At 43.6% G+C, this 26,609-nt stretch overlaps 2 protein-coding genes across 13 annotated transcripts in view; one reads left to right on the plus strand and one right to left on the minus strand.

Annotated features, from left to right (window-relative positions):
• ago4 (argonaute RISC component 4) overlaps positions 1-2,746 on the minus strand; it is a 39,870-nt gene extending 37,124 nt beyond the window's left edge. For all 7 annotated transcript variants that reach the window (XM_014141960.2, XM_014141956.2, XM_014141961.2 and 4 more), the window contains exon 1: positions 2,564-2,746. In XM_014141960.2, coding sequence (XP_013997435.1) covers positions 2,564-2,582 — 19 coding nt within the window. In that variant the 5' untranslated portion in view covers positions 2,583-2,746. The remainder of the gene's footprint in view (positions 1-2,563) is intronic.
• A 1,370-nt stretch (positions 2,747-4,116) lies between these two features.
• Positions 4,117-26,606, plus strand: LOC106570037 (claspin). 6 transcript variants are annotated; one of them, XM_014141952.2, is made up of 24 exons: positions 4,128-4,416; positions 4,792-4,944; positions 5,138-5,258; positions 5,536-5,900; positions 6,001-6,147; positions 6,376-6,508; positions 6,670-6,772; positions 10,695-11,254; positions 11,528-11,704; positions 11,911-12,068; positions 12,296-12,474; positions 14,369-14,421; positions 14,594-14,784; positions 20,492-21,095; positions 21,189-21,249; positions 21,417-21,495; positions 21,579-21,670; positions 22,711-22,869; positions 23,096-23,217; positions 23,979-24,100; positions 24,355-24,472; positions 24,567-24,640; positions 24,782-24,943; positions 26,334-26,606. In XM_014141952.2, exons 3-24 carry the CDS (start codon positions 5,192-5,194, stop codon positions 26,451-26,453), a joined length of 3,846 nt encoding a protein of 1,281 aa, XP_013997427.2. In that variant the 5' UTR covers positions 4,128-4,416; positions 4,792-4,944; positions 5,138-5,191; the 3' UTR covers positions 26,454-26,606. The 6 variants fall into 6 exon arrangements, with proteins under 6 accessions (XP_013997426.2, XP_013997424.2, XP_013997423.2 ...); XM_014141953.2 differs by having other exon boundaries at positions 4,869-4,944; XM_014141951.2 differs by lacking the exon at positions 4,792-4,944 and having other exon boundaries at positions 4,117-4,416; positions 5,120-5,258; positions 24,827-24,943.
• Positions 26,607-26,609: the final 3 nt, after the last annotated feature.

Consider the following 26,609-nt stretch of genomic DNA (forward strand, 5'->3'; position numbering starts at 1 on the left):
AAATGCATTTATTGTGCCACTGGCCTGTGACGATTGAAGTTCAATATGTAGCCTTGTAGGCTCACTTTAACTAGATAGCCTCTACAGGATTGGTAGCTAACGTAGGCTAATGCGATTAGCATGAGGTTGTAAGTACCAAGAACATTTCCCAGGACATAGACATATCTGATATGGGCAGGAAGCTTAAATTCTTAGATTTACAGTAGCTATTACAGCTAAAGAATACCATGCTATTGTTTGAGGAGAGTGCACAGTTATTAACTTGAAAATTGATTAATAAACCAATTAGGCACATTTGGGCAGACTTGATACAACATTTTGAACAGAAATGCAATGGTTCATTGGATCAGTCTAAAACGTTGCACATACACTGCTGCCAGCTAGAGGGCAAAATCTAAATTGCGCCTGTGCTGGAATAATACATTTTGGCCTTTCTCTTGCATTTCAAAGACAAAACAATGCTTTTTTGTATTTTCTTTGTATTACCATATCTTGTGTTATATTCTCCTACATTAATTTCACATTTCCGCAAATGTCAAAGTGTTACCTTTCAAATGGTATCAAGAATATGCATATCCTTGCTTCAGGTCCTGAGCTACAGGGAGTTAGATTTGGGTATGTAATTTTATATGAAAATTGGAAAAAAAGGGTTCGATCCTTTAACCAACTTAGTTGGTTCATTGTTTCCCATGTGAGGAAGTTAGGCTAGCAAGCATCTTAGCTAGGTAGCCTTATGGCAAAAACTAAATATCTACTGTATGACAGAGCCATACACCATTTTGCCAAGATGAAAGAGAGGAGGATGGCATTGGCGTTCAACAAGACTACAAGTAGGCCAAGTAAAAAAAAAAGGTTTTAATTGGGCACGCATGCACACAGAATCAGTACTATGCACACAGAATTAGTACTACGCACAGCCACATGATATTTAGGAACATTGATTGGATTCAATTGTTTTCGGCATCTTTAAGTATGTTTTCAATGAGCATAAATAGCCTAGTTGATTTGATGATGTTTAAATGTAAGTTAAAATGGTGCTGCTATAGCTGAGGCAGTGCTCTTGTCGTCTTTGTGCTGGCTGGCGGTAACTCTGGGATTCTAAAATTAGTAGGTGTTTAGTAAACTGTCGAAAACATTAATTTGCTTGAGCATGCTGTTTGTGACATGCAATATTTTCTTTGTGGACTTCACCGCACAGATGTTGCTCTGAGGTTGTGTGATGAAACAAACGTGTAGTTGAATTTATTCTTCCACTGTGCCTGTATTTTTGTTATCTCGGCCTTATTGTATATTACGGTGACGTATGAACGAATGGGTTATAGAGCAAAAACCCAATTATCACAGGTTGTAATATGGCTTTCTTTTATTTTAATATTGGCTTGGCTTCCCCTGTGATTTTACCCACACACGGCTACTGCCTAAAGTGACATTTTACCTTAGCGTGGCAATGGTTAAAGCACAGGAAAATGAGAAGAATTGATAGGCATGTGGCAGTAAACTGATGGCACGAGTGCTGCATTGCTGGTGACAATTGTTTCTATATCAGGCGACAAAGAGGTGATAACTTGGTAATCCCATATAATAAAAACAGGAATTCTCACCAGCTGCATGTAAGCTAGTTGTACATCAGGTGTGAAAGATTCATAGATCAATTGTCAATGCAGCATTTTAAGGCATCTAGTGTGTGTGATATCCTGAACTCAACTACGGTCATGGAGTATGGCGATGGCTTACAAGTTCGATCGATAAATAGTAGTAGTACGCGATCTACTCAAGGCAGGCTCCATTCCATGCATGTACTAGTGCACGTTGATTTCCTCCCAGGCACGGGCAGGCGACGGTGGCGCGCAAACCGCCGAGTACTGACAGAAATGCTAGAGAGCATATAAACACATTTAAAATGTATTATTGCCACCGAACAGTCGATAATATTGAAATATTTCAGCGTGAACAAAGACATTATGACAGTATTGTAATGTTAGCTACCGTCTCTCGTTGTGTTCGATAGGTAGAAAGGAGGACACTACGACGAGACGCCAGAGTTCCCTTCTCTACTGTCGATTGTACAATTACTTATTACTAGGCTTCATATTTTAACGTTTTCTAATGCTATATTGGCTTGAGGGCATAACTATTTCAACTGGAATCATTTTAAACGTATCATCACGCTGAATAAATAGCGTGTTTGATGATGAAACGATGGGCTAGATAACAACAGACATCGTAAACACACGACACGGAAGGTAGGTCTTGATTAAATCCCCCCCACAAACACACAATGCCGTCCAACCATCGTCTGAAGCTGCGGTCTTCAGATATAAAAGCAGCAGCCGAGAAACAAAAACAAATCACTCGATTTGTCTTATATAACATGTGCTTATCAGGCTGTAGAAGTCACGGACAGAACCGTATCTCCGTTGTATTAATATGCTACACACGTTGGGCCTGATATGCTTGTTTGTTTTTCCTCTGTCGCCGAGGCCTAACTACAACCACGGTTCCCAGTTGCGCAATGAATAGGCGCACACACTCCCGATATGGGCTTCTCATATCATCCTCTTACCGGGTCCGAGCGCTTCCATGGCCGAGGGCTCTCTCTCCGTCTCTGTCCCGGCCTGGCGGCTCCGTACCGACACTGAAATTGGGGGCGGTATTGCGACGCTGAGGGGGGGCTAATTTAAGAAAGGGAATATAATGCGTAGATGTCCAGAGGTGTTGTGGATGCGTTGTCTTCTGAGTGATTTAACACATATCCTGTGGATTTGGAAATGAGCATGCGCGAGGAGGTGCTATAAATTAACTCTGCGCTTGCGCAAAGTGAATTACAGCAGTAGCAAAAGAGCACCGCCCATGGGCACTTATGGTTAGTGCACTACTCATACCTTTTACTGTAAATGTGACTCATTCATACAATAGGCTACTACATTTTTATTTATTTATTTTACCAGGTAAGTTGACTGAGAACACATTCTCATTTACAGCAACGACCTGGGGAATAGTTTCAGGGGAGAGGAGGGGGATTAATGAGCCAATTGTAAACTGGGGATGATTAGGTGACCTTGATGGTATGAGGGTCAGATTGGGAATTTAGCCAGGACACCAGGGTTAACACCCCTACTCTTACGATAATTGCAATGGGATCTTTAATGACCTCAGAGAGCCAGGATACCCGTTTAACGTTCCATCCAAAAGACAGCACCCTACACAGGGCAGTGTCCCCAATCACTGCCCTGGGGGATTGGGATATTTTTTTAGACCAGAGGAAAAAGTGCCTCCTACTGGCCCTCCAACACCACTTCCAGCAGCATCTGGTCTCCCATCCAGGGACTGACAAGGACCAACCCTGTTTAGCTTCAGAAGCAAGCAAGCAGTGGGATGCCGGGTGGTATGCTAGTACAGTATTTACGTAGTAGATGTATTTTACTTGTATGTCATTAGACTATAAATGATCATGTCATCCCCTATCTCCAGATAATCTTGCTACATTTCCCTTTATATAATAACCATCATGTCGAAGTGCACTTGGAGTCACGCGATAATATGGTGTGTGGTCCTCCCACTACGACTCCGGAAACCATACAGTTTCTTGGGCTACAAATTAAATAAATGATGATGAACTTCACAGGATGGTGAAAGTGAACGGTGACGAGCTTGATGCTGCTTTCCAATAGATATATAGGGTCTTATTCTGGTGACATGATGATCAATACTTGCCTGCCTTTTGACAAATACAAATATTATCGCTTTTAACCATAATAATCTCATTATGACCAGAATAGGCGCATTTACTAATTAACAGAACAGTTTAATTACTAATTAACAGAACAGTTTTTGTGAAATAGTACATTTTGTGTGCACTACATCATCAGGTACTAACTTTTATCTGCAACAAGACAATTTGGTGGAAAAATTCGCATATTCTCTTTTTTCGGATTATAGAATATTCGCATAAACTGGCCTTCCTTGATTTTTTAGTGGAGTGGGTGGACATGTCTGGTCAGCTGTGGCACATAGATTTACCAATCAAAGGCTTTCCCTCTGTCATTGCCATACTCACCATCCAACGATTGGGTGAAAGTGGACATCAATTTTGAGTCTCATCGAATAGAAAAGCACAACGACAATGACTGACAGATGTAAGGATAGACTTTCGTTATCCAGCGCGCGAAAAATTAAAAAAAAGTATTAGTTCAGAACAAGCGGGAGGGAGAGAAAGGTAGCTAGCTAGCTGCGGATCAATTACACCATTTAATAATATTAGCATACAACATTTTACACCGATATTCGTGCCTTATGGTTGGAAATAATTTAAAACGTTACGGAAGTTTTGGTTTCCCGATTTTAATGAAGCTTTACTGCGAATACACATAAAAGGCGGATAAAGTCAAGATGAGTCTGGTGGTCCATCAACAACAGGTAAGAATTTATATTTTCTAATTGACAAGCAGCTAAGTTAACTACTTTCGCTAGCTGCATACCAATACATTGCTTAATTAGTTAAACGTTTAGCTAGCTACGTTAATTTATTTTGGTGATTGAGTCCGCCATAACCCATGTCAGTTAGCTCGCTAACAAGCTAACGTTAGCTAGCTACCTGAATTGTTGCTGATTGAGTTGGATTAGTTAGCTAACGTTACTGTTAACTAACTGTCGAACAACCATCGTCCGGCTTTGGCTAGTTAAGTTTGTCTACGTTTTGAAAGATTTGTTTGTTAGACTTTTTCACAGGGTAACACTGTCACTGACTGTGTGAGTAATGAACAGGCCGGTGTTAACTGTTGATTCTTCTAGACAGTTTCCTAGGCTAGGTGTAACGTTAACCACGGAATGTCCGGCTGGCAAACGTATCCGTATACTCTTTGTGGCAGCTGAGAGAGAAGGCGCCGCAAGCACAACAGCCATTTCGGCGACCGAACATTGAACAGAGACAGGCATCACATTTATGCAAGTTCATTTACCTAAATTTGCAATGGTGTTTTTTTTCTTCATATTTCAATTGTCAAAGTTTTAAATCAGTCAAACGTATGTCTTGGCATGAAGAAGATAGACCATGGTTTTGTAGGAAAAAGACTGGCATGATTCCCTCTAACAACATCAACATGAGGTGAATTTGTCATAGTTTTTCCCCCCTATCCAGGCAGTGGAGCTCCCTGCTGAGGTTTCAGTAGCTGAGAGTGATTCAGACAGTGGGATGGGCTCACCAGTGGAGGAGATGCAGATGGCTTCTGAGATGATTAGCAATACTGTCGACCTGCAAGGTACAGTGACACAACAAAGAAGATTGATCAGTACCTAAACTGACCACCTGACCAGAGCCCCCTGTTAATGTAAATAGACAGCTTTGGGCCATTTGCTCTGTGATGAGAAACAATGAATCGACTTTAGACTATCAATGCCAACTGCAGTACTTGAGAATTCAACCACCAATGCAAACTAACCTACTTACTTTAATAGGAAACAGTTTGCCTTGTGACGCAAACGGAATACCACCTATACCGCATTAGTCATTAAGATGGCTTGTAATATTTTTCCCAGATTCGGATGATGACATCACAGTAAACAGGCGGTCCCGTTGTCGTATGGCCTTGACAGACAGTGACTGTGAGGAGGAGGTGCATGAGATGGCAGAGGCTCTGGTCCTATCAGCATCCAGTGGAGATGAGATGGAGACTGCTGAGGAAGAGGTCAAAAAGGCTAAATTAGAGAGCAAGAAGATATCCCGGATAGCCCCTATCGACAGTGACGAGAGCACGCCAGAGGATGAGGAAGAGCTGGTAAGAAAGGCTGTGAAGCCGAAGAAGGAAGGGAAGAAAAGGGAGAAGCTCCAGCGACACCAAGAGAAGAAAGAAAAGAACAGCAAGGCTCTGGAGCGGCGGAAGAAGAGAGGGAGACCTGAGGAGGTAAGAGAGGTTGAGGGACAGAGAAATAAGTGACTGTGTAAAATGAAGAGTTTTGAGAGAAATTAAAGATTTGTTATCCCCATCACTTTCTGTTTTGTAGGAGACCCCTTTGCCCTGTACTCTGAATGACAGCGGTTGTCTCCTTGGTAACAATGACCTGTATGATGCTGGTCTGGATGATGATGAAGAGGAAGAGTCTCTGGATGCCATCAGAGCAGCAGTAAAGCAGAAAGCCAAGAGACACAAAGTAAGAGCAACATTTAAGTCATCTCAGTATCTGTAGGTGTGAGGTCACTAAAAAGCAAATGTATGCCCAAAAGAAATCCCCTAGAATAGTGGTTTGAGACTTAATTTGAGTTTATGGCTAGTCTTACTTAGCTTTCTCTGTTTACTAAGTCAGTGGTTTGTGTGCTATGCAGGCAGACAATGCACTGTATTCTGTGTGTCAGAACTATGCTCTGTATCTTTCCCTAAGGAGCCTTTATTTGACGATGAGGAGGGAGATGAAGAGGCTGGACCGAAACAGCGTCCCCAGGAAAGGAAGGCAGCTCGAGCCGGCAAAGAGGCCATGAAGCAGCTGCACAGCGAGACCCAGAGGCTTGTCCGAGGTCAGTTTGTTTTCGCGTTCATTTATCAATGGTGTCTGTATGTAGTGTATTGCCGTGTTCCACAATGCTTTGTCTCTACATGACTTGCTACGCACTTGTCCTTTGTGGCTTCTATTGTCCAACCCAGTGTCTCTTGTAACGTGTTCTTAATTCCTTTGCAGAATCCACATGCGGGCTGCCCTATCACATGCCTGAGCCCAAGAGCATCGACCAGTTGTTCAAGAGGAGAGCCCGACCTGAAGGTTCTGCTATGGCACTACTCAAGTAAGTAGACATTTGTCTACCTGGATATCTTTTTACTAGCAACAACCCAGCAGCAGGACCGCTGGGTATTTAATAAGATTATTTCATTCATTCAGATGTAGGATGTGTTATTTTAGTGTTCCCTTTATTTTTTGCGCAGTGTATGTACGGTCACTGTGGGGATGATGTCATCGATGCACTTATTGATGAAGCCTGTGACTGAGGTAATATACTCCTCAATGCAATTGGATGAATCCGGGAACATACTTCAGTTTGTGCTAGCAAAACTGTCCTGTAGAGTAGCATCTGCGTCGTCTGACCACTTCTGTATTGAGGGAGTCACTGGTACTTCCTGCTTTAGTTTTTGCTTGTAAGCAGGAATCAGGAGCGTAGAATTATCGTCAGTTTTGCCAAATGGAGGGCGAGGGAGTGCATTGTATGTGTCTTTGTGTGTGGAGTAAAGGTGGTCTAGAGGTTTTTCTTCCTCCGGTTACATGTTTCCCTCCATTAAAGTCCCCGGCCACTAGGAGCGCAGCTTCTGTGTGAGCATTTTCTTGTTTGCTTATGGCCTTACAGAGTTGGTTGAGTGCGGTCTTTGTGCCAGCGTCGGTTTGTGGTGGTAAATAGACTGCTACGAATAATTTTGATGTGAACTCTCTTAGTAGATAGTGTGGTCTCCAGCTTATCATGAGCTATTATACCTCAGGCGTGAAATCACTTGAGTCTTATTTAATATTAGATATCGCGCACCAGCAGGTATTGACAAATGGAATCACACCCCGCCCCTCGTCTTACCAGATGTAGTTGCTATGTCCTGCCAAAAAACTGAGAAGTTAGTCAGCTCTATATTATCCGTGTCATCGTTCAGCCAAGTCTCAGAGTAACATAAGATATTCGTTTTTAATGTCCCGTTGGTAGAATAGTCTTAATCGTAGATCATCTAGTTTCCACAATCCGAGACAGGATTGTGTCGAGGCACAGATCTGGGGAAGGGTACCAAAACATTTCTGCGTCATTGAATGTCCCCAAGAACACAGTAGCGTTCTTAACTGAAAGAAGTTTGGAACCACTAAGACTCTTCCTAGAGCTGGCTGCCTGGCCAAACAGAAATCGGGGGAGAAGGGCCGGCCTTGGTCAGGGAGGTGACCAAGAACCTGATGGTCATTCTGACAGAGCTCCAGAGTTCCTCTGTGGAGATGGGAGAACCTTCCAGAAAAACAACCATCTCTGCAGCACAGGCCTTTTTGGCAGATTGGCCAGACGGAAGCCTCTCCTCAGTAAAAGGCACATGACCAGCCCGCTTGGAGTTTGCCTAAAGACTCTCAGACCAAGACAACGCAGGAGTGGCTTCGGGACAAGCTTGATCAAACATGTCTGGAGAGACCTGAAAATAGCTGTGCAGCAACTCTCCCTATCCAATGTGACAGAGCTTGAGAGGATCTGCAGAGAAGAATGGGAGAAACTTTCCAAATACGGGTGTGCCAAGCTTGTAGCGTCATACCCAAGTAGACTCTTGGCTGTAATGCTGCCAAAGGTACTTCAACAAAGTACTGAGTAAAGGATCTGAATACTTCTGTAAATGTGATATTTCAGGGTATTTTTAATATAAAAACTTGTTTTTGCTTAGTCATTATGGGGATTGTGTGTAGAATGAGGGCTTTAAAAAAAAAAAACATTTGTTAATAATTTGTAGAATAAGGCTGTAATGTAAAAAAATGTGGAAGGTCTGAATACTTTCTGAAGTTGTTTTATACCTATTGATTCTTTAAGAATATTACCTATAAATGCCTCATGTGCTTAGTTTAACTGTCATACCCTATCAGAACCCCAAATCTCTGTATAGCCTCAAAACATAACTTTAGCCATGTTTATATAGGTGGTTGTGATGGTGGGGGGGATCGATACCGTTATATATTTCAGTATTATTTTGGATATTGTATCGATACTTTGACTCCAAGTGTCGATTTGCAAAATAATATATATTTTGTATTTTATTTTGCTAGGTAGCGTTTGCTAGCGCTAGTTGGCTGTAGTTGCTCAAAAAAGCCTGTATTTTTTTTCCTCATATAGCTTTTTCTCTATCTACTTTTTAAATTGTTATCCAACATGTTTTCAGCCCTTATTTCCGTGACTGTTCAAAACTCATTTTCTCATGTGCTCCCTTGTCTCTCTGCAGCAGACATGTAGTGAGCAATATGTTTAGATCATCAAATCGCAATAAAATCCCAGTATCAAATCGCAATCAATATCTTTTCGGCACCAACAGTAAGTATCATGATAATATCATATCGTGAGGTCCCTGGCAATTCCCCGTCCTAATAGGTGGTCAGTCCTTGCATCCATAGCTCTGTCTTTGTATTTTAGTTGTTGCATTACGTTAACTTCTATGAGCTAGGTGGGACGTAACCGTCCCACCTGCGGGACACACTTTTCAACAGCCAGTGAAATAGCATGGCCCCAAATACAAAACAGCAAAAATCTCATTTCATTTTCTCAAACAATCAACTATTTTACACCATTTTAAAGATAAACTTCTCGTTAATCTAACCACATTGTCCGATTTCAAAAAGGCTTTAGGGCGAAAGTATAAAATTAGATTGTTAGGACATAAACTTCACAAGAAAAACCACACAGCCATTTTCCGAGCAAGGACATGCATCACAAAAACTAAAAATACAGCTAAAATATTCACTAACCTTTGATCTTCATCAGATGGCACTCATAGGACTTCATGTTACACAATACATGTATGTTTTGCTTGATAAAGTTCATATTTATATCCAAAAACCCCATTTTACATTGCCGCGTGATGTTCAGAAAATGTATTCCCTCCAAAACTTCCGGTGAATGAGCACATCAATTTACAAAAATACTCATCATAAACGTTGATAAAATTTCCAACAGTTATTGAAAGAATTATACATATACTTCTCCTTAATGCAACCGCTGTGTCAGATTTTAAAATGGCTTTACGGAGAAAGCACATTTTTCAATATTCTGAGTACATAGCTCAACCATCAAAGCAAGCTATACAGATACCCGCCAAGTTCTGGGGTCAACTAAACTCAGAATTAGTATTATAAATATTCTCATACCTTTGCTGATCTTTGTCAGAATGCACTCCCAGGACTCCTACTTCCACAAGAAATGTTATTTGTGTTCGAAATACTACATATTTATGTCCAAATACATCAGTTTTGTTCGTGCGTTCAGATCACTATCCAAAGGCATAACGCGCGAGAGTAAATCCAGACACGAAAAGTCAAATAGTTCCATTACCGTTCGTAGAATCATGTCAAACGTTGTTTACAATCAATCCTTAGGGTCTTTTTAACATAAAACGTTGATAATATTCCAACCGGACAATAGCGTATTCATTCAAGAAGAAAAAGAAGGAACGGCGGGCTCGCGCATCACCAAGTCCTTTGTCCTCAGGCAGTCCACTCATTGACTGAGCTACTATTCTCTGCCCAGTAACAGGAGAAGGATAAAACACGTTTCTAAAGGCTGTTGACAGCCAATGGAAGCCTTAGGAAGTGCAACGTGACCCCACAGACAATGTAGTTTCGATAGGGATTGAAAAGAACTACAATTCTCAGATTTCCCACTTCCTGGTTGGATTTTTCTCAGGTTTCTGCCTGCCATATGAGTTCTGTTATGCTCAGACATCATTCAAACTGTTTTAGAAACTTCAATGTTTTCTATCCAAATCTACTAATAATATGCAAATATTTGACTCCTTGCCCGAATATTAGGCAGTTTACACTGGGCACGCTTTTCAACCGAAAATGAAAATACTGCCCGCTATACCTTAAGTTAAGCCCAATCCCTCAACCTTTTACCAAAACTGTGTTGGGGTTTCTGCTTTGTTATTGTTTGAACAGCAGATTGCTCCTTTAAGGATATAAACCTGTTTTATTTATTTTTTGTCCCCCCCTCAAAGGTCTGTCAAGTATCAGGACTTGATAAAGGAGGCAACCCCAGCACCACCTCTCCCCGACCCACCCAAGGAGCCCCAACAGCCCCCAGACTCCCTGGACCCACACTCGACCAAGGCTCTTCCCCAGCTACCGGCCACCACCTCCACACACCAGGAGAACCAGAGCAGGGCAGGTGAGACCTCTCCAACCTCGGATTCCGACGACGATGAATCCCCACTACCTGAACTGGCCGCCATTATGCAGGGGGCCAATATTTTAGGTTTGGATAGTGCTGAAACGACACCACCAGAATTTATGGAGGCTGAACCACTAGAGCAGAACCAGGCAGAGGCCTCCGACTCCCAAGCCCAGGAGATGGAGGTGAAAGCAGGGGATGGGGATGTGGATGTAACTCAGCCCCAACCTGCTCCGGCCAGTGTGGAGCCCGTAGCACCACCAGTCCCCAAACCCAAGAAGGACAGGCTTGCCAGACTGAGGGAGTTGGGGGTAGAGCCCCCGCCAGTGTCCAAACTGTGTGCTGACGATGGGTCCTTTGATCTGGAGCCCCCTCAGGTTAACCCAGGTGAGAGCACAACAAAAAATAGTCACCTCTGTAATGTCAACTCTCTAGCACAATATTTCCCATATGGTGGTTTGGGGTTTAAAGCCTTGTGTTTCGATACAATTGACAACAGCATGCATGTGCTGGACAAAATTATTTTGGTGGGACAACTCAAGCCACTGCTTTAGCACACTGTATTGTGGCACAATGGGTGAGCTTGAATGAATTGAGGTGAGAAGTAACCCAGTCAAGTTGGTTATGTATCTGTAGTTAAACTGTTTGTTTCCCCCTTAGGCGTAGAGGCGCTGAAGGAGCGCTACCTACGTCACGTCCAGCCCGTGGCCCGGCCCAGAGGGGAACGCACTGTGCAGCTCAGCGTCATCCGTAAAGACAGCTGCGAGGAGCTCCACCAAGACTTTGTAACCACCACCATCAAGGAAGGGGAGGAGGAGGCTGCACACACCGCGCCTGGTATGGACATGGTACCGTTCATCACACCATCTCACACACGCATTCTCTCTCAACCTCCACACACACACACTAAAGAGGTAACTGCACTGCATCCCATATGATTCATAGTAAGCCAGGTTCCTGAAATATTTCCAAACGTCTTTGTTTCTCTGTCCTCTAGCTACATGAATCTTTCCTAACCAGTCCTGTGTTCCCTCTGTCCTCAGGCGAGAAGCTGACCAACCTGAAGATCCGTCTGCAGCAAGCCATGGCCGTAAAGAGACAGGAGGATAGAGAACGGAAGGCCGCCCTCTATCGCCTAGACAACGAGGACTGTGGCGAGGAAGAGGAGGAAGAGGAAATGACAGATTCCGAGGGGGAAGAGGTAAGAGTGGATGGTCTGCGTTCACATTCTACTGTCCGTGTGCTTTCCGTAGACTTTTCATGGTGGTGCTCGAAGATGGGAACTGTAACATTCAAGACCAAAACCTTGAAATGTTTCACTTAACCAGGGTTAATGGACCAGGAGAGGGGAGTCCAATGAATTGTAAAGGAAACATGAAGTAGGTGTGGTTCAGAGTTTGTCAAAAACCTGTTTTTGTCACTCCATAGGGTGTAGAGGAGCTACTGGGGGGTGGTGAGGGTCAGGATGAAGATGAGGCCAGTATGGCCCAGAGGAGTGTAAGGAGCCCCTCCCCGTTAAGGTTAAAGGGTCCCTCTCCCCCACCAGATCTACTCAACACAGACGGAACCCTCATGCTGTTTGCCAACAGCTCCTGCTCGCGCACCGGGTATGTGTGTGTGTGTGTGTGTGGTGCTGAGTTTTGGGGAGTCTCAGTCATGTACGTGGGCTGACAGTACGTGGCCTTCAGATTGCAGGCCTGCATAAGACAAAGGCAAAGTAGCTAGCGAGGTACCGCTCTGTTTCAGCGTTCATGGAGAGCAAGGTACCAGATATCTGAATCCTTCTCAAACGTGATTGGTGGATTCAAATAATGTAACTGTGTAAGCCAGTGTTAATTTTGTCAGCAAAAATGTGACACATATTCGTCAAACACCTATTTTTCTGTGGCAATTGCCTAGATTCTTCTTTACTTTTCACGAAAACGAGATGAACTTATCTCTGTGACAAATCTGCGTAGTAAATGGACTGGATAAGAGTCTTTAGCGTGTGAGAGCTTTTCAGTGATGAACACAATATTAGCTGCACAGATGTTCTGTTCAGTGGGAAGGACGTACCACACCTGGCACAAACAGCCTACCTCAGCTGGTTAGCTGCAGGGCTGCAAACGATGCGCATGGGCAGACAGGCTCCACCTCCGATTATACACATCGTGCAGTCGACTTTCTTCTAGTTATCTACCTTTTGCCTGGTTAAGAAACATATGCTGCTTTACGAAATTATTAACAATTTGCAACGTTGAGTTTAACAGTAAAACAACATTCGAGCTATGCTTTTCTCTCCAAGGAGTGTCTGGGTTCATACTGTCATGAAAGTCCTGGAATTTTAAAATGGTATTTTCCAGGCCTGGGGGGGGGGGGAAATTGAAAAAGATACAATCCATAAAGTTTTAGAAAAGTCATGGAAATGTAATTACATTTCTGTTAATGTAGTTTATTAAGGTACAGTTTAAATATTTTATCAGTCAAATAAAAATCAACATTTCAGACTGCCTCGAGTACACAGGTGTCCCACTCCACGGTGGGCACAATGTCTGCGGTTTTCGCTCCTCCCTTGTACTTGATTGAAGTGTTGTCACAAATTAGTAAGGAACTCCCTCACCTGGTGGTCTAGGACTTAATTGAAAGGAAAAACCTGCAGACACTTAGGCCCTCCATGGAATGAGTTTGACACCCCTGCTTTAGGGTCTGTCTGTGTTTGTGCGTATCACCTGCAGGTGTGCGAGACGAGTGTGTCGTTCAAGGAGAGCGAGAGGGTCAGAGGCCTAGCCTATAATACAATAGAGAACAGGCTAATAATTCGGTAGCAAGTTAAAAACATTTATTGTGCCCTCTGGTTAACTGTTTAGCTATTATTAGTATGTATTCATACAAGCATTTGGTGGCACAGAAAGAAAAATGGATAGCAAACAATGTATTGATTAAATTCCTCTTGGCTCTACACTGACTGGGTAAAGAACTTTATTTTTAGTTCATGTGGACCCAGTGACTCCGACTTGAGCACTGGGACTCGAACTTAAGCTATAAGGACTTGTGACTCGATTCGGACTCAAGGTTTTGTTACACTTGGCGAAACAATGTGTGGCTGTTATACGTTACGTTAATAAAAATGGCAATGAAAGTGACCGAGTGCTGCTCTCTGCGCCTGATAATTATTACATGGCCAGATAATTATATATTCTTTTGTTTGTCATATTTCTGCTGTTGGCAGAGAATAGGATGTTATACAGGAAATAAGTTTGGTAGGACAAGGCTATGTATGTTTACGCACATGGAATTCTGATTTATGTTTACTGTAGGTTAATGAAGCAATACTAGACTAATAACTACACAGTCACATTTGTAATTGTAATAATGATTAAGACTTATCTTGTAGTCAAAATGACTGACTAGACTACATGTAGAAAAAGAGTGCCTAAATTAACACTGGTGTAAAAGTAGGTGCTCAATAAGTTAGTATCGGTGTTATCTGTCCCAAGTTGTTGACATTTTAGTCTCTCACAGAGATGGTGTAAAGAGGACAGAGCCTGATGGTCAAGACAGTTACACAAAGATGGGTGAGTAGAGACTGAACATCTTTCAAGTGAATTGTCGCAACTATGCTACTTCAGAAAATACTCTCATCCTTGGTGGATTCTGGTGTCTTTTTTCCCCAGTGTAGGTTAAACCATTTTTTTTAAACGACATAGAATGTCAATTAAATGTAACTAAGTCTCTTTCCCGCTACAGAGGAGGAAGATTCTCTGTCCCTGGCCAAGGACAACAGTCACAACAGTAGTTTTGAGCTGCAGGGCTCCATGCTGCCGTCCTACCAGCCTGTCAACCGCAGCACCACAGGAGGCAGGGGTCTGTCAGCCAGCACCTTCCGCTCCCCCTCACCCTGCTTCTTCCGACCCAGCTTCCTGGGGTCTGCCTCCAAGGTAAGACACTGACAGTTTAGAAGGGTTGATGACATGTATGACTAAGACCCAGTGTTTTCCGTACCACTGTATGACAGTATAAAAGTGTCAGGAGAGAGCCAGTCATAACCACACAGACCCCAGTATGTGTGTCTCCCAGTAATGCATGCGTTACGTGACAATTCAAGCAGGGGCGACGGAGCGATTTTTGACAGGGGTTGTGGGACCTCCTGTGCGCGTGCATTTTATATATATATATCTATATATATCTCCTGGAGAAGTCATGGAATTTTAAAATGCTGTTTTCCATGCCTGGAAAAGTTTTGGAAAATGATCAAATCCAAAAAGTTTTGGAGAATTAATTTAATTTCTGTTAATGTAGATTATTTAGGCACAGTTTAAATATTTTGTCAATCAAATAAAACATCTACATATCAGCCAGGATCAGCATGACACTTAAGCGCGGCTGTTTGCGGCTGTCACCTGCATGTGTGCGAGACGATTGGGACGTTGCTCAAGGAGAGAGCGACAGTCGGACATTGCTGCAGCAGCAGGTAGGCCTAGCCTATAAAATATGAGAGCACAGACTAACTAGGTAGCCAATTCAAGAACATCTTGTACCCTCTACTTAACTGCTTAGCTATTTCTCGCATGTATTAATGTTTGAGTCATGTCACCATAAACTTTCCACCAACACTTGTGATTAAGGCCATACAAAGTTAATTAGCTTTTTTTCATAATTTAAACTATTTTTTTTAATGAAACTAGCGATTCACTTTGCCATTGTATTAGTTGTGAATCGAATCATGTCATAATTTGTGAATCACGAACAGTTTATTTTAGGAAAACATATTTGATGTAGCCTTTTGGAATATGTGGCTTCAACTGGTTTTGTAGATGCTTTGTAACTCAATAGATGCTAGTCAGCCTGCAAAGTAAACACTTCTGAGGTAACTAAGATAAATATGACTAAACTCGAACAGGTACATTTCCTGAAAAGAATGTGTGGGCTTGCTTCAGCAGAATAAAAACATTTCCAGCCCACCAGAGCCATTTGATCTTTGATATATTGAATGAGCAAATTATTTCAAAAGGCATTAAACGTGTTTGGTTGCAATGTTATACATCAAGGGTGGTCTACCATCCTCCAGGAGAGCTAATGTTTGTGCAGGCTTTTATTCCAGTCCCCCTCTAACAAACCACGTAAGAAATTAGCTGCTCAACTGGACCTTGATAAACTCTGTTTTGAGCAGGGCTTGATCAAAAGCCTGCACACCCAGTAGCTCTCCAGACTAAGGGTTGACCACATCTGTTTTAAACTCTTGCCTAACAGGTATTCTACTTTGGGTGGGTTAAGTGCCTTGCACAACGACAGGAGTTGGTACATGGGATCAGAAAGCAGAATCCCAGTGTCCATACCAGTGGTCATGGAAATTTGGTTAAAACGCATGAAAAAGTAATTAAATTCCATTCATCAAAAAATGTGTATGAACCCTGTGTTAAAAATTTTTTTAAAAAAATCACAACAGCTGTGAATGAACCAGGACGTTTCGGTACATATAAATGCCAAAAGATAATTCGTTTGAGATGTTGGGAATTTTTGTCTGTAAAATGCGAGAAATGGAGGTGGAAACGCCTTTATGTGCAAATATTGATATAATTTACATTTACGTCATTTAGCAGACGCTCTTATCCAGAGCGACTTACAAATTGGTGCATTCACTTTATGATATCCAGTGGAACAACCACTTTACAATAGTACATCTATATCTTTTTGGGGGGGATGGTAGGGGGGTCGGTTAGAAGGATTACTTTATCCTATCCCAGGTATTCCTTAAAGAGGTGGGGTTTCAGGTGTCTCCGGAAGGTGGTGATTGACTCCGCTGTCCTGGCGTCGTGAGGGAGCTTGTTCCACCATTGGGGTGCCAGAACAGCGAACAGTTTTGACTGGGCTGAGCGGGAACTGTGCTTCCGCAGAGGTAGGGAGGCGAGCAGGCCAGAGGTGGATGAACGCAGTGACCTTGTTTGGGTGTAGGGACTGATCAGAGCCTGAGGGTACGGAGGTGCCGTTCCCCTCACAGCTCTGTAGGCAAGCACCATGGTCTTGTAGCAGATGCGAGCTTCAACTGGAAGACAGTGGAGTGTGCGGAGGAGCGGGGTGACGTGAGAGAACTTGGGAAGGTTGAACACCAGACGGGCTGCGGCGTTCTGGATGAGTTGTAGGGGTTTAATGGCACAGGCAGGGAGCCCAGCCAACAGCAAGTTGCAGTAATCCAGACGGGAGATGACAAGTGCCTGGATTAGGACCTGCGCCGCTTCCTGTGTAAGGCAGGGTCGTACTCCGCGAATGTTGTAGAGCATGAACCTACAGGATCGGGTCACCGCCTTGATGTTAGCGGAGAACGACAGGGTGTTGTCCAGGGTCACGCCAAGGCTCTTAGCACTTTGGGAGGAGAACACAATGGAGTTGTCAACCGTGATGGTGAGATGATGGAACGGGCAGTCCTTCCCCAGGAGGAAGAGCAGCTCCGTCTTGCCGAGGTTCAGTTTGAGGTGGTGATCCGTCATCCACACTGATGTCTGCCAGACATGCAGAAATGCGATTCGCCACCTTGTTATCAGAAAGGGGAAAGGAGAAGATGAATTGTGTCGTCAGCGTAGCAATGATAGGAAAGACCATGTGAGGATATGACAGAGCCAAGTGACTTGGTGTATAGTGAGAATAGGCGAGGGCCTAGAACTGAGCCCTGGGGGACACTAGTGGTGAGAGCACGTGGTGCGGAGACGGATTCACGCCACATGGTAGGAGCGACCTGTCAGGTAGGACGCAATCCAAGAGTGAGCCGAGCCGGAGATGCCCAACTCGGAGAGGGTGGAGAGGAGGATCTGATGGTTCACAGTATCAAAGGCAGCAGATGGGTCTAGAAGGTTGAGAGCAGAGGAGAGAGTTAGCTTTAGCAGTGCGGAGAGCCTCTGTGACACAGAGAAGAGCAGTCTCAGTTGAATGACCAGTCTTGAAACCTGACTGATTTGGGTCAAGAAGGTCATTCTGAGAGAGATGGCATGAGAGCTGGCCAAGGACGGCACGCTCAAGAGTTTTGGAGAGAAAAGAAAGAAGGGATACTGGTCTGTAGTTGTTGACATCGGAGGGATCGAGTGTAGGTTTTTTTGAGAAGGGGTGCAACTCTCGCTCTCTTGAAGACGGAAGGGATGTAGCCAGCGGTCAAGGATGAGTTGATGAGCGAGGTGAGGTAAGGGAGAAGGTCTCTGCAAATGGTCTGGAGAAGAGGGGATAGGGTCAAGCGGGCAGGTTGTTGGGCGGCCGGCCGTCACAAGTCGCAAGATTTCATCTGGAGAGAGAGGGGAGAAGGAGGTCAAAGCATAGGGTAGGGCAACGTGAGCAGGACCAGCGGTGTCGTTTAACTTAACAAACGAGGATCGGATGTCGTCAACATTCTTTTCAAAATGGTTGACGAAGTCATCCGTAGAGAGGGAGGGGGAGGAGGATTCAAGAGGGAGGAGAAGGTGGAAAAGAGCTTCCTAGGGTTAGAGGCAGATGCTTGGAATTTAGAGTGGTAGAAAGTGGCTTTAGCAGCAGAAACAGAGTAAGAAAATGTAGAGGAGGGAGTGAAAAGATGCCATCATATCGACATAAACGTGGGAGTAACATGATATGGTGTGTGTGTGTGGTCCTCCCACTACAACTCAGGAAACCATGCAGTTTATTAAGCTACAAATGAAATGTTATGATGAACTTGGCAGGGTGGGGAAAATGCACTATGAGCTTGATGCTGCTTTCCAATAAATATCTTATTCTGGTGAAATGATCGATGCTTGACTGCTGTTTTGACAACTCAATCTTTATCCATAATAGGCTAATCTCATGTAGACTAGCCGACCCCGCACTGTATCTGCGAGAGGTTGGCTAGAGCACACGTGCCAGGACCAGAGTGAACACTTAGCTATTTAACGCAAGTTTTTTTGACAGCTATCAGTCGAGTTGAAAATGCGATGGAAACACATTGAACTATAGATTTTTATTCGGTACATGAGAACTTAAAGCTGCAATATGTCACTTTTTTGGGGGGGGTGACCTGATCAAATTCACACAGAATTGAGTTATAGATCTGTCATTCTCATTGAAAGCAAGTATAAGTGGTAGATCTGTCCTCTGTTTCCCTTTCTCAAGTTACATTTTTGTATCTTACTTTTGTACACCAGCTGAAAATACAATCTTTTTGGTTGAGAAAATATTTCACAGCGGTTTAGATGGTTCAATGATTCTCTACACTATACTTGCTTGTTTGATCACACAAACTGAAATTAGGCGAACTATTATAATTTTAGCAACCAGGAAATGGCAGAGCGATTTCTGCATATAGCACCTTTAAGCTAAAAAATACATTTTGTGTGCGCTACATGACGCACAGGTTTTTATTTGCAACAAGTCTGTTTGGGGGGAAACCCCACTGGTGGGAAAATTAGCATATTTTTACTTTACCTTCTATAACGGTATTTTAATGTGTGGTTTGTTCAATGTGATATGCTGTGTGTAATGTCAATTTTTATAGTTTACTTCGCTACTTGAGTCATCTCTCACGCTCACTCACTGCCCCATCATTCAAGGAGCTCATTTGTTGGTCTTTGACCACGAGACACTTGCGTTCAGTCTGCATGGTCAATGCAGCACATGTCACAACAATGTTGATGACGACAATGCTGTTTTCACTTTGCTTCCTAATATAAATCCACTAGCGTTCTATAATTACATTATTAGTTTGTTTCTTACATCTGCAAATGGCTCGTTTTGTATTTTCTTAGCAAGTTGGGCGCAAAACGTGTTAGCTGCTAATGCTAATTGTTAGTTAGCTGGCTGAGTCAGAGCAAACCTAATTAGCTAAACAGCCTGATAATACCAGTGATGGTGTAGACCTAAATCAGCATGTTTGTGCAACTTTCTTTTTAAATCATAGAGGAATACACAGCGCATGCATGTTAGCTACTAAGAGAACATTCAATGTAGCCAAAGATAACAGGGTCCCCTAGGAATCACTTATCAACACTTAGGGTAGGAACCAATCACAATAACCCTTTCCTGGCATTTGCGTTCGTTGTCATGTCAAACAACACTGTATTCAAAGTGGATGTGTAGGGACCGGAGCGAAAATGCAATATCCTAACTCTAAAACAGCAGAGATTTATTTTCCCCCCCCCTGCAAAATGTCCAAATGACATCATTAGTTCCAAGGAAGTGAAAACTATCCATCATGAATCGAGGATTTCAGTTAGTCTTGGATGTATATTTTATGTGGTTGAAATAGCCTATTGGCAGCTGACAGACTGCACAGTCCCTAACCGTGCATACTCATTCTCTCAAGATGCTGAAATAAATAAATAAATCCTATTTCTCCACTCCTATTCCCAGAGACAAGATTAACATATGGTGTATCATTTTGCTGCAAGAAATACTGTTATTAGGCTACCTGTGAGTTATAGGCCAACAGTCATTTTCCGTATTTCAGTTACTACATTAGGCTAAAACTTCTGTGTCAAACCATACATTTTTGGTTCAGACCTCCGCATCCTACTTCCGCAAGTCTCTGAATTCAAGTTGCACAGACATGCTTATATCCAGTTAGAATTGAACCCTTGATGAAGAGGAAGAAAGGATGACTCCTCCTTTGCTGAGATTCATCCCCAGCGTCTCATCCCTCTCTCCATCCCACAGAGTTCAGGCAAACTTTCCGAGCCCTCCCTCTCGCTGCCCGTGGAGGACTCCCAGGACCTGTACACTCCCCACTCCCCCAGCGAGTCTTCTGGCCCCCTGGGGGCCCCGTCCCAGGGATGCTTCTCTGTGGAGGAGGACTCCCAGCTCCTGGATGCCGACGGCTTCCTCAATGTGGGGCCCCGCACCGGCCCCCCGCGCTCCCACAAGAGACAGCTCCTGCTGGACAGCCTGGATGAGAACGCTATGGACGCTAACATGGGGGAACTGTTAGGAATGTGCTCTGGGGGGTTCGGGACGGCCAGAGAGGGCGGCGTGGGGGGGCATGGGGCCTCGCAGGAATTGTTAGGGCTGTGTTCGGGAGTGTTCCCTACCACACAGAAGGGGGGAGCGAAGGAGAGGAAGCGAGTGGGAGGGCTAGGGGCAACGCAAGAGGATGAGCTGCTGGGGCTCTGTTCAGGAGTGTTCCCTACCGCACAGGCAGAAAGGGAGAAGGAGGGAGCGGAAGGGAGGAAGAGGGAGGAGGAGAAGATGGAGTTAGAAATGGACCGAGACAATGACATGGATCAGCTGCTCGGCCTCTGCTCTGGGAAGTTTACTACTCAAGGTAAGCATGTGTGTCTCGGTGGTTGGGTATATAAGGGGGTAGTATACAGGTGTAATATTTTGGTTCCATTTCTCAATCTTTCTCTCCATACAGGTGTCTCCCCCTTGCGATCCAACTCGAGCCCCACCCCACACTCTTCAACTGCTGAAGACAGGTTAAAAAGCACTAACATCTGATAAATAATTTCCCCTCTGCATGTCAGTTTATTCAATTCAGTAAATGAGTACCATCTTACACTTCTACTGACCACTATGATATTCTCAGGCTGTAGATTCAAATATTGATCCCTGTAAAGGCTAAATGCAATTTGTGGTGTTTCAGTAGTAAGCAGGTGGAGGAGGAGGAAGAAGAGGATTGCGAGTTTCGACTTCTGTCAGACGTGGAGAGCCAGAGTGAGCAAGTAAGACACTTGAGCGTGTGCGTTGGCTTGCGTCAACGACGTATAGCCCGAACAGGTGAACTAACTCCTTCCTTTCCTTCCAGGAGGACGATGAGGGGGATGGAGGAGGAGAGAACGAGGTAGAAGAGGAGGAGAGGGAGGCTGTGTTTGCACCCCGTCAAGGAAAGAAGAAAATGTAAGTAGAGGCAGAACTGTTCCTGCATCAGGAACTTACCAACACACAGCTGTTAGGTTTCCTTGATGATGGAGCCTATTAAAGGATGTGAGCTCAGTCAACAAAGGCAGCATTGTCCAGAGAAGGCATTAAAGCCCACGCTGCATACAACAGTCATTTAGGACTGTTTGCTTTGGTGATGAGTGTACGGCATTGATTCTCTTTTAAACGGGGAAGGCAGTAAACGCCAAGCTCCATACACCATCTGTCATTTTGTCTCTACATTCACCTTTACCTTAGTCCAGTGGTATTCAGTCGGGGTCGGCGAACTGCATTGGGGTCACCCCATTTTGATTTTGTATTTTAGGATATTTCTTTTAGGATATTTTTTTTAGAATAAAGAACACCTTTTTTTCTTTATTTTTTAAACTTTTTTTTACAGAAATTGAGAGTAAAGATGGCAATATACAAACTGACAAATTGCATTTTATTAAATGTATTGGTTTCTTTTCATTTTGATAAGAAATGAAAACGTAATTGTCTATTTGTTGATGTAAAAGTCATAAATTCATTTTTTTTTTTTTTAAGTGGCTATTCAATTCGGGGTGGGTGTTGCGAGAAGTTCTGCCCACTGAAAAAGCTTCAGTACTCTACTGTCTTAGTCGGTCTATAGCTTTTAGGTCTTTGAGTAGGTGTCCACACTCGTCACTACTAACCATTTTGATTTCAAAATAGGGCATCCACATGAATCGTGTAGATCCCAAGGGGGAAAAGTTTGGGGTCGGGCGTTATGTTTCTAATATCGAAATGATTGACTGATCCCAGAATGCATCCCTCGGTGTCCTACAATGAGAATATCATAGTTCAGAGCGTGGTGTCATATCAGAATGACTGCTCCATCTAATATCACGTGAGAACTGTGATCAGCCAGCCCGCATCCCCTAACCAGCCGTTAGCCTACTGTCCGTCCACTCTCTATCAGTTTAAAATGTAATTTCCAGAAGGATAGTTTAAGCCCACTTTGGATCCATGTCCGGTTGTGTTCCCCCCCCCCCCTCCAGGCGCATGGCAGAGTTTGTGGACTCTGAGGCTGAGCTCTCGGGTAGTGACGTGGGCAGTGAGGATGAGGATGACGGTGAGAATGAATATGAGGAAGAGGAGCTGCTGGACGAACTGCCTTCTGATGAAGAGCTGCAGGACCAGGTCAACAAGATCCACATGTGAGTGCTGACAGAACATTCAAAATACCTCAACAAAACAGAGAAGAACTTCTATAGTCACTACTATTACTGCTATTTGGTTAAGTTAACCAATGTGCATTACCTTTTATAGGTAGTGTTTAGTAGTAGAGGAGTTTAATTTTTTTGGGGGGGGGGAGCAATCCAATCATAGGATATCTGTGTGAAATGTTTACCCTGAAGCTTGCTTGAATCCGCTCGTCTACAGGAAACAGGTCCTTGACGACGACAAGCGGCGACTGCGGCTGTACCAGGAGCGTTACCTCGCCGACGGGGATCTGCACTCAGATGGCCCGGGCCGAGCTCGCCGCTTCCGCTGGAAGAACATCGGTGTGTGTGTGTGTGCCAATAGGTGTTCTTCTAAGATTGATTCTAATACTTTTCTATTCCACAAGCTTTAATCAACAGTCGGGGTATAACCCAGTGCTGACTTTGTCAACGAAGTCAGTTGGATGCAGTTCATCATTATTATTACAAGCGATAGGTTCAGTACTCTTAACTGCATTCTGTCAGAAATTAATAATGTGTTTATAAAGCCCTTTTTACATCAGTTGTTGGCACAAAATGCTGTACAGAGACCCAGCCTAAAACAGCAAGCGACGCAGATGAGAAAGTAGGCTGGATCTCTTTTGAAGTCTTGTAGATCGATGCATTGCACTGCTTTTTTAAAACATTTTATAAAGCCCTCCTGCATGAACTTCCTCAGTACCTTACTTCATTGTTAACTTATAGACGTATGAAATACTAGACCCGGTCTCAGGGATGGCTAACTCTGGAGAGCCATTCGATATCCACTGAGTTGGGTAGATCTGCTTTTAGTTCGTTTTCTTCTCCACCTTACATGTTAGAAGGATATGATCTCAATGCACTTCATAATTGGTGCCTCTAGGGCATTTCAGACTGCTGTTAGGGTATCTTTTTACTGAAAATGTGTTTTTATGATTTGTGTATATAATAATGTGTATTTTGATATTGCACTAAACAGGGCTCATCTGGAAAAAAGAACTTGGTCACAACATTGACTCTGTCAAAATAAAGGTTAAGTAAAAAAAAAAAAAATTGAGATTGTATGTGGTGCTTTTCTTCCATAGATGATGGCTTTGACATGGATGGCGAGGGGGAGGAAGAGGAGGAGGAGGAAGAAGAGCTGGACCAGGCAGAGCTGCAGAGGAGGAAAGAGAGGCTGGAAAGGGAGCAGTGGCTACGAGAACAGGTTTGCATAGCATATGGGAGTGTATCGAACACTTAGTGTGTCATTCTATTGTGTCAGGGGAAACGGGTGTATTCACTAGGAACCAAACGAGGGACCTAGCTGAATTTGTCCAATAGAAACTCTCGTGTTTTTATTTTTTTATTTTTTCCCAGTTTGCTAAGGTTTGTACTGATGATTACACCCCTGGCCTGTCTTCTATGTAGTGTGTGTTTATGTGTGGTGTATCATATGTGTCCAACTCCCCTCTGTCCTAGTCTGACGCTAAGGCCAAGAAAGAGGAGGACGAGGAAGAGGGGGACCAAATTGGAGAGGAGGACAGCCAGTTCATGAAGCTCGCCAAGAAACTGACTGCCAAGAAACTACAGAAGAAAGGTGAGCTGATATGGAATGAGAGATATAAGGAATATGACTGCAAATTTCTTTTTAACCCTTCTCCATCACAATCCCTCCATCTCTTGTTTTCCAGAGCTGCCTCTTGCACCCCAGGCGGAGAAAGCCCCAGCTCAGAACCCCTTCCAGAGACCCTCTCAACCCACCATGGTCAGTACCTTCCTCATACTAGTAATCACCCTCTCTAGTGTGACACTTGTGATTTTCACTGTGTAATCTGCTCCTTCTAAGAATCTTTACTAGATGACTCTGACCGTTTGACCTCTATTCAACCTTTGACCCCGACCTTAGGTGAAGAGGGGCTCGTTGCTCAGCCAGCCCCGCTCTGTGTTGCAGAAGCTGGCCTGCATCTCCGAGGGGAACCCTCTAGCCCCCCGCAACACCCGAGGGTTCGTCTTCCAAAGCCTGTCGCCAGAGAAAGAGGCCTCTGCTGCGGAGGCCCCCAAAAAAACGGTAGGTCCGACCATAGAGATACAATATAATGGTGTTTTTATATGTAATCCTGTGGGCCCAACACGCATTGGAGGATGAGGGTGCTTGTTGGTCAGTGTTGTAAACAAATTATAATTTATCTTTAGAAAGCCTCCCTATCCATTCCCATCCATTACACATTTTAAGAACACATGGTTTCTTCTGTAGAACTTTTGTCATTGCGGTGCTAGTTATGCTGGTTGTCATGTTGGAGCCTGTAGTGTAGTACTGATATTAGACCATAGGGTGGCGACAAAGGCCATAGCTGTCAATGTTTCACTGCTCTCTCCTATCCATACTTTTTCAAAATGTTTGCATGTACTTCAACTCAGCTTTTAGCTGAATGTGTGCAACGTTACATAATCCAAACTAGATCTGTATGGAATATGTATTTCTATATGATTGTATACAGTGAGTGTCCATGACAGACTGACCAGGTGAAAGCTATGATCCCTTATTTGTTAAATCTACTTCAGTCAGTGTAGATGAAGGGGAGAAGACAAGTAAAAAGGAATTGAGACATGGATTGTGTATGTGTGCCATTCAGAGGGTGAATGGGCAAGACAAAATATTTAAGTGCCTTTGAACAGGGTATGGTAGTAGGTGCCAGGTGCACTGGTTTGAGTGTATCAAGAACTGCAACGCTGCTGGGTTTTTCTTGCTCAACAGTTTTGTCTATACCAAGAATGGTCCACCATCCAAAGGACATCCAGTCAACTTGACAGAACTGTGAAAAGAATTGGAGTCAACATGGGCCAGCATCCCTGTGGAACGCTTTCAACACCTTGTAGAGTCCATGCCCTGACGAATTGAGGCTGTCTGAGGGCAAAAGGGGGTGAAACTTTAATATTAGGACTTGTGTTCCTAATGTTTTGTACATTCTATGTATATAATCTCTGAACCGATCAGGGAAGCAGCATGAAACATGAAATTCCAATTTGTCTCAGGACGTTGTCTTTTTTTAAATTGGCTCTAATTTTTATTAGTCATAATGACGTTTAATGATAATTACAATAAAATGTGACAGATCCTGCTAACCGTGTTAAGACTCTGTTGGGGAGTTCTGTTTTAAACTGAGGCCTAATTGATCTTTAAATAGCTGTAGCACTTCTCAGAGTCGTACAGTAGATCTACAGACCTCAACAAACACAGTTGGGTGTGTAGAATTGTAATGGGACTCCATGCCGGGGCCAAAATAATTACATTCTAGTAAGAAATTAAGAGTTCCTAAATGGAAATGTTATCGTAATGGGACATTTGCTGCTAACGTGGTGGAGAGACAAGCTTGGTGTATCTCTGCCTGGTTCTGGTCGATTATTTTATCAACAGGAGACATTTCTCATATTTCACTCTGAATATCTTTATTTTGCAGATGAAGAAGCGGGGACAAATAGAGGTTTTGGCCCCGGCTGCTAAGCGGCCATGTCGGGAAAACAAAACGCCAGCAGCGAAAGGACCCCAAAGAAGTATCTTCTGTTACCTGGAGAACTGAGGTGCCCAACATTGTGCCTGTTGTGCCAATCGCACACAACCTCCAGAGTGTGTGTGCTACCACAACATTCACACTTTCTCTCAGGGCCACATTGGCTCTTTTGGACAACACTTGACTTAATTTGTGTCCTGATTTTTTTTTTTTTTAAATTTTTAA

This window comes from Salmo salar, chromosome ssa14, assembly GCF_905237065.1.
Source record: "Salmo salar chromosome ssa14, Ssal_v3.1, whole genome shotgun sequence".
NCBI lineage: Eukaryota > Metazoa > Chordata > Actinopteri > Salmoniformes > Salmonidae > Salmo > Salmo salar.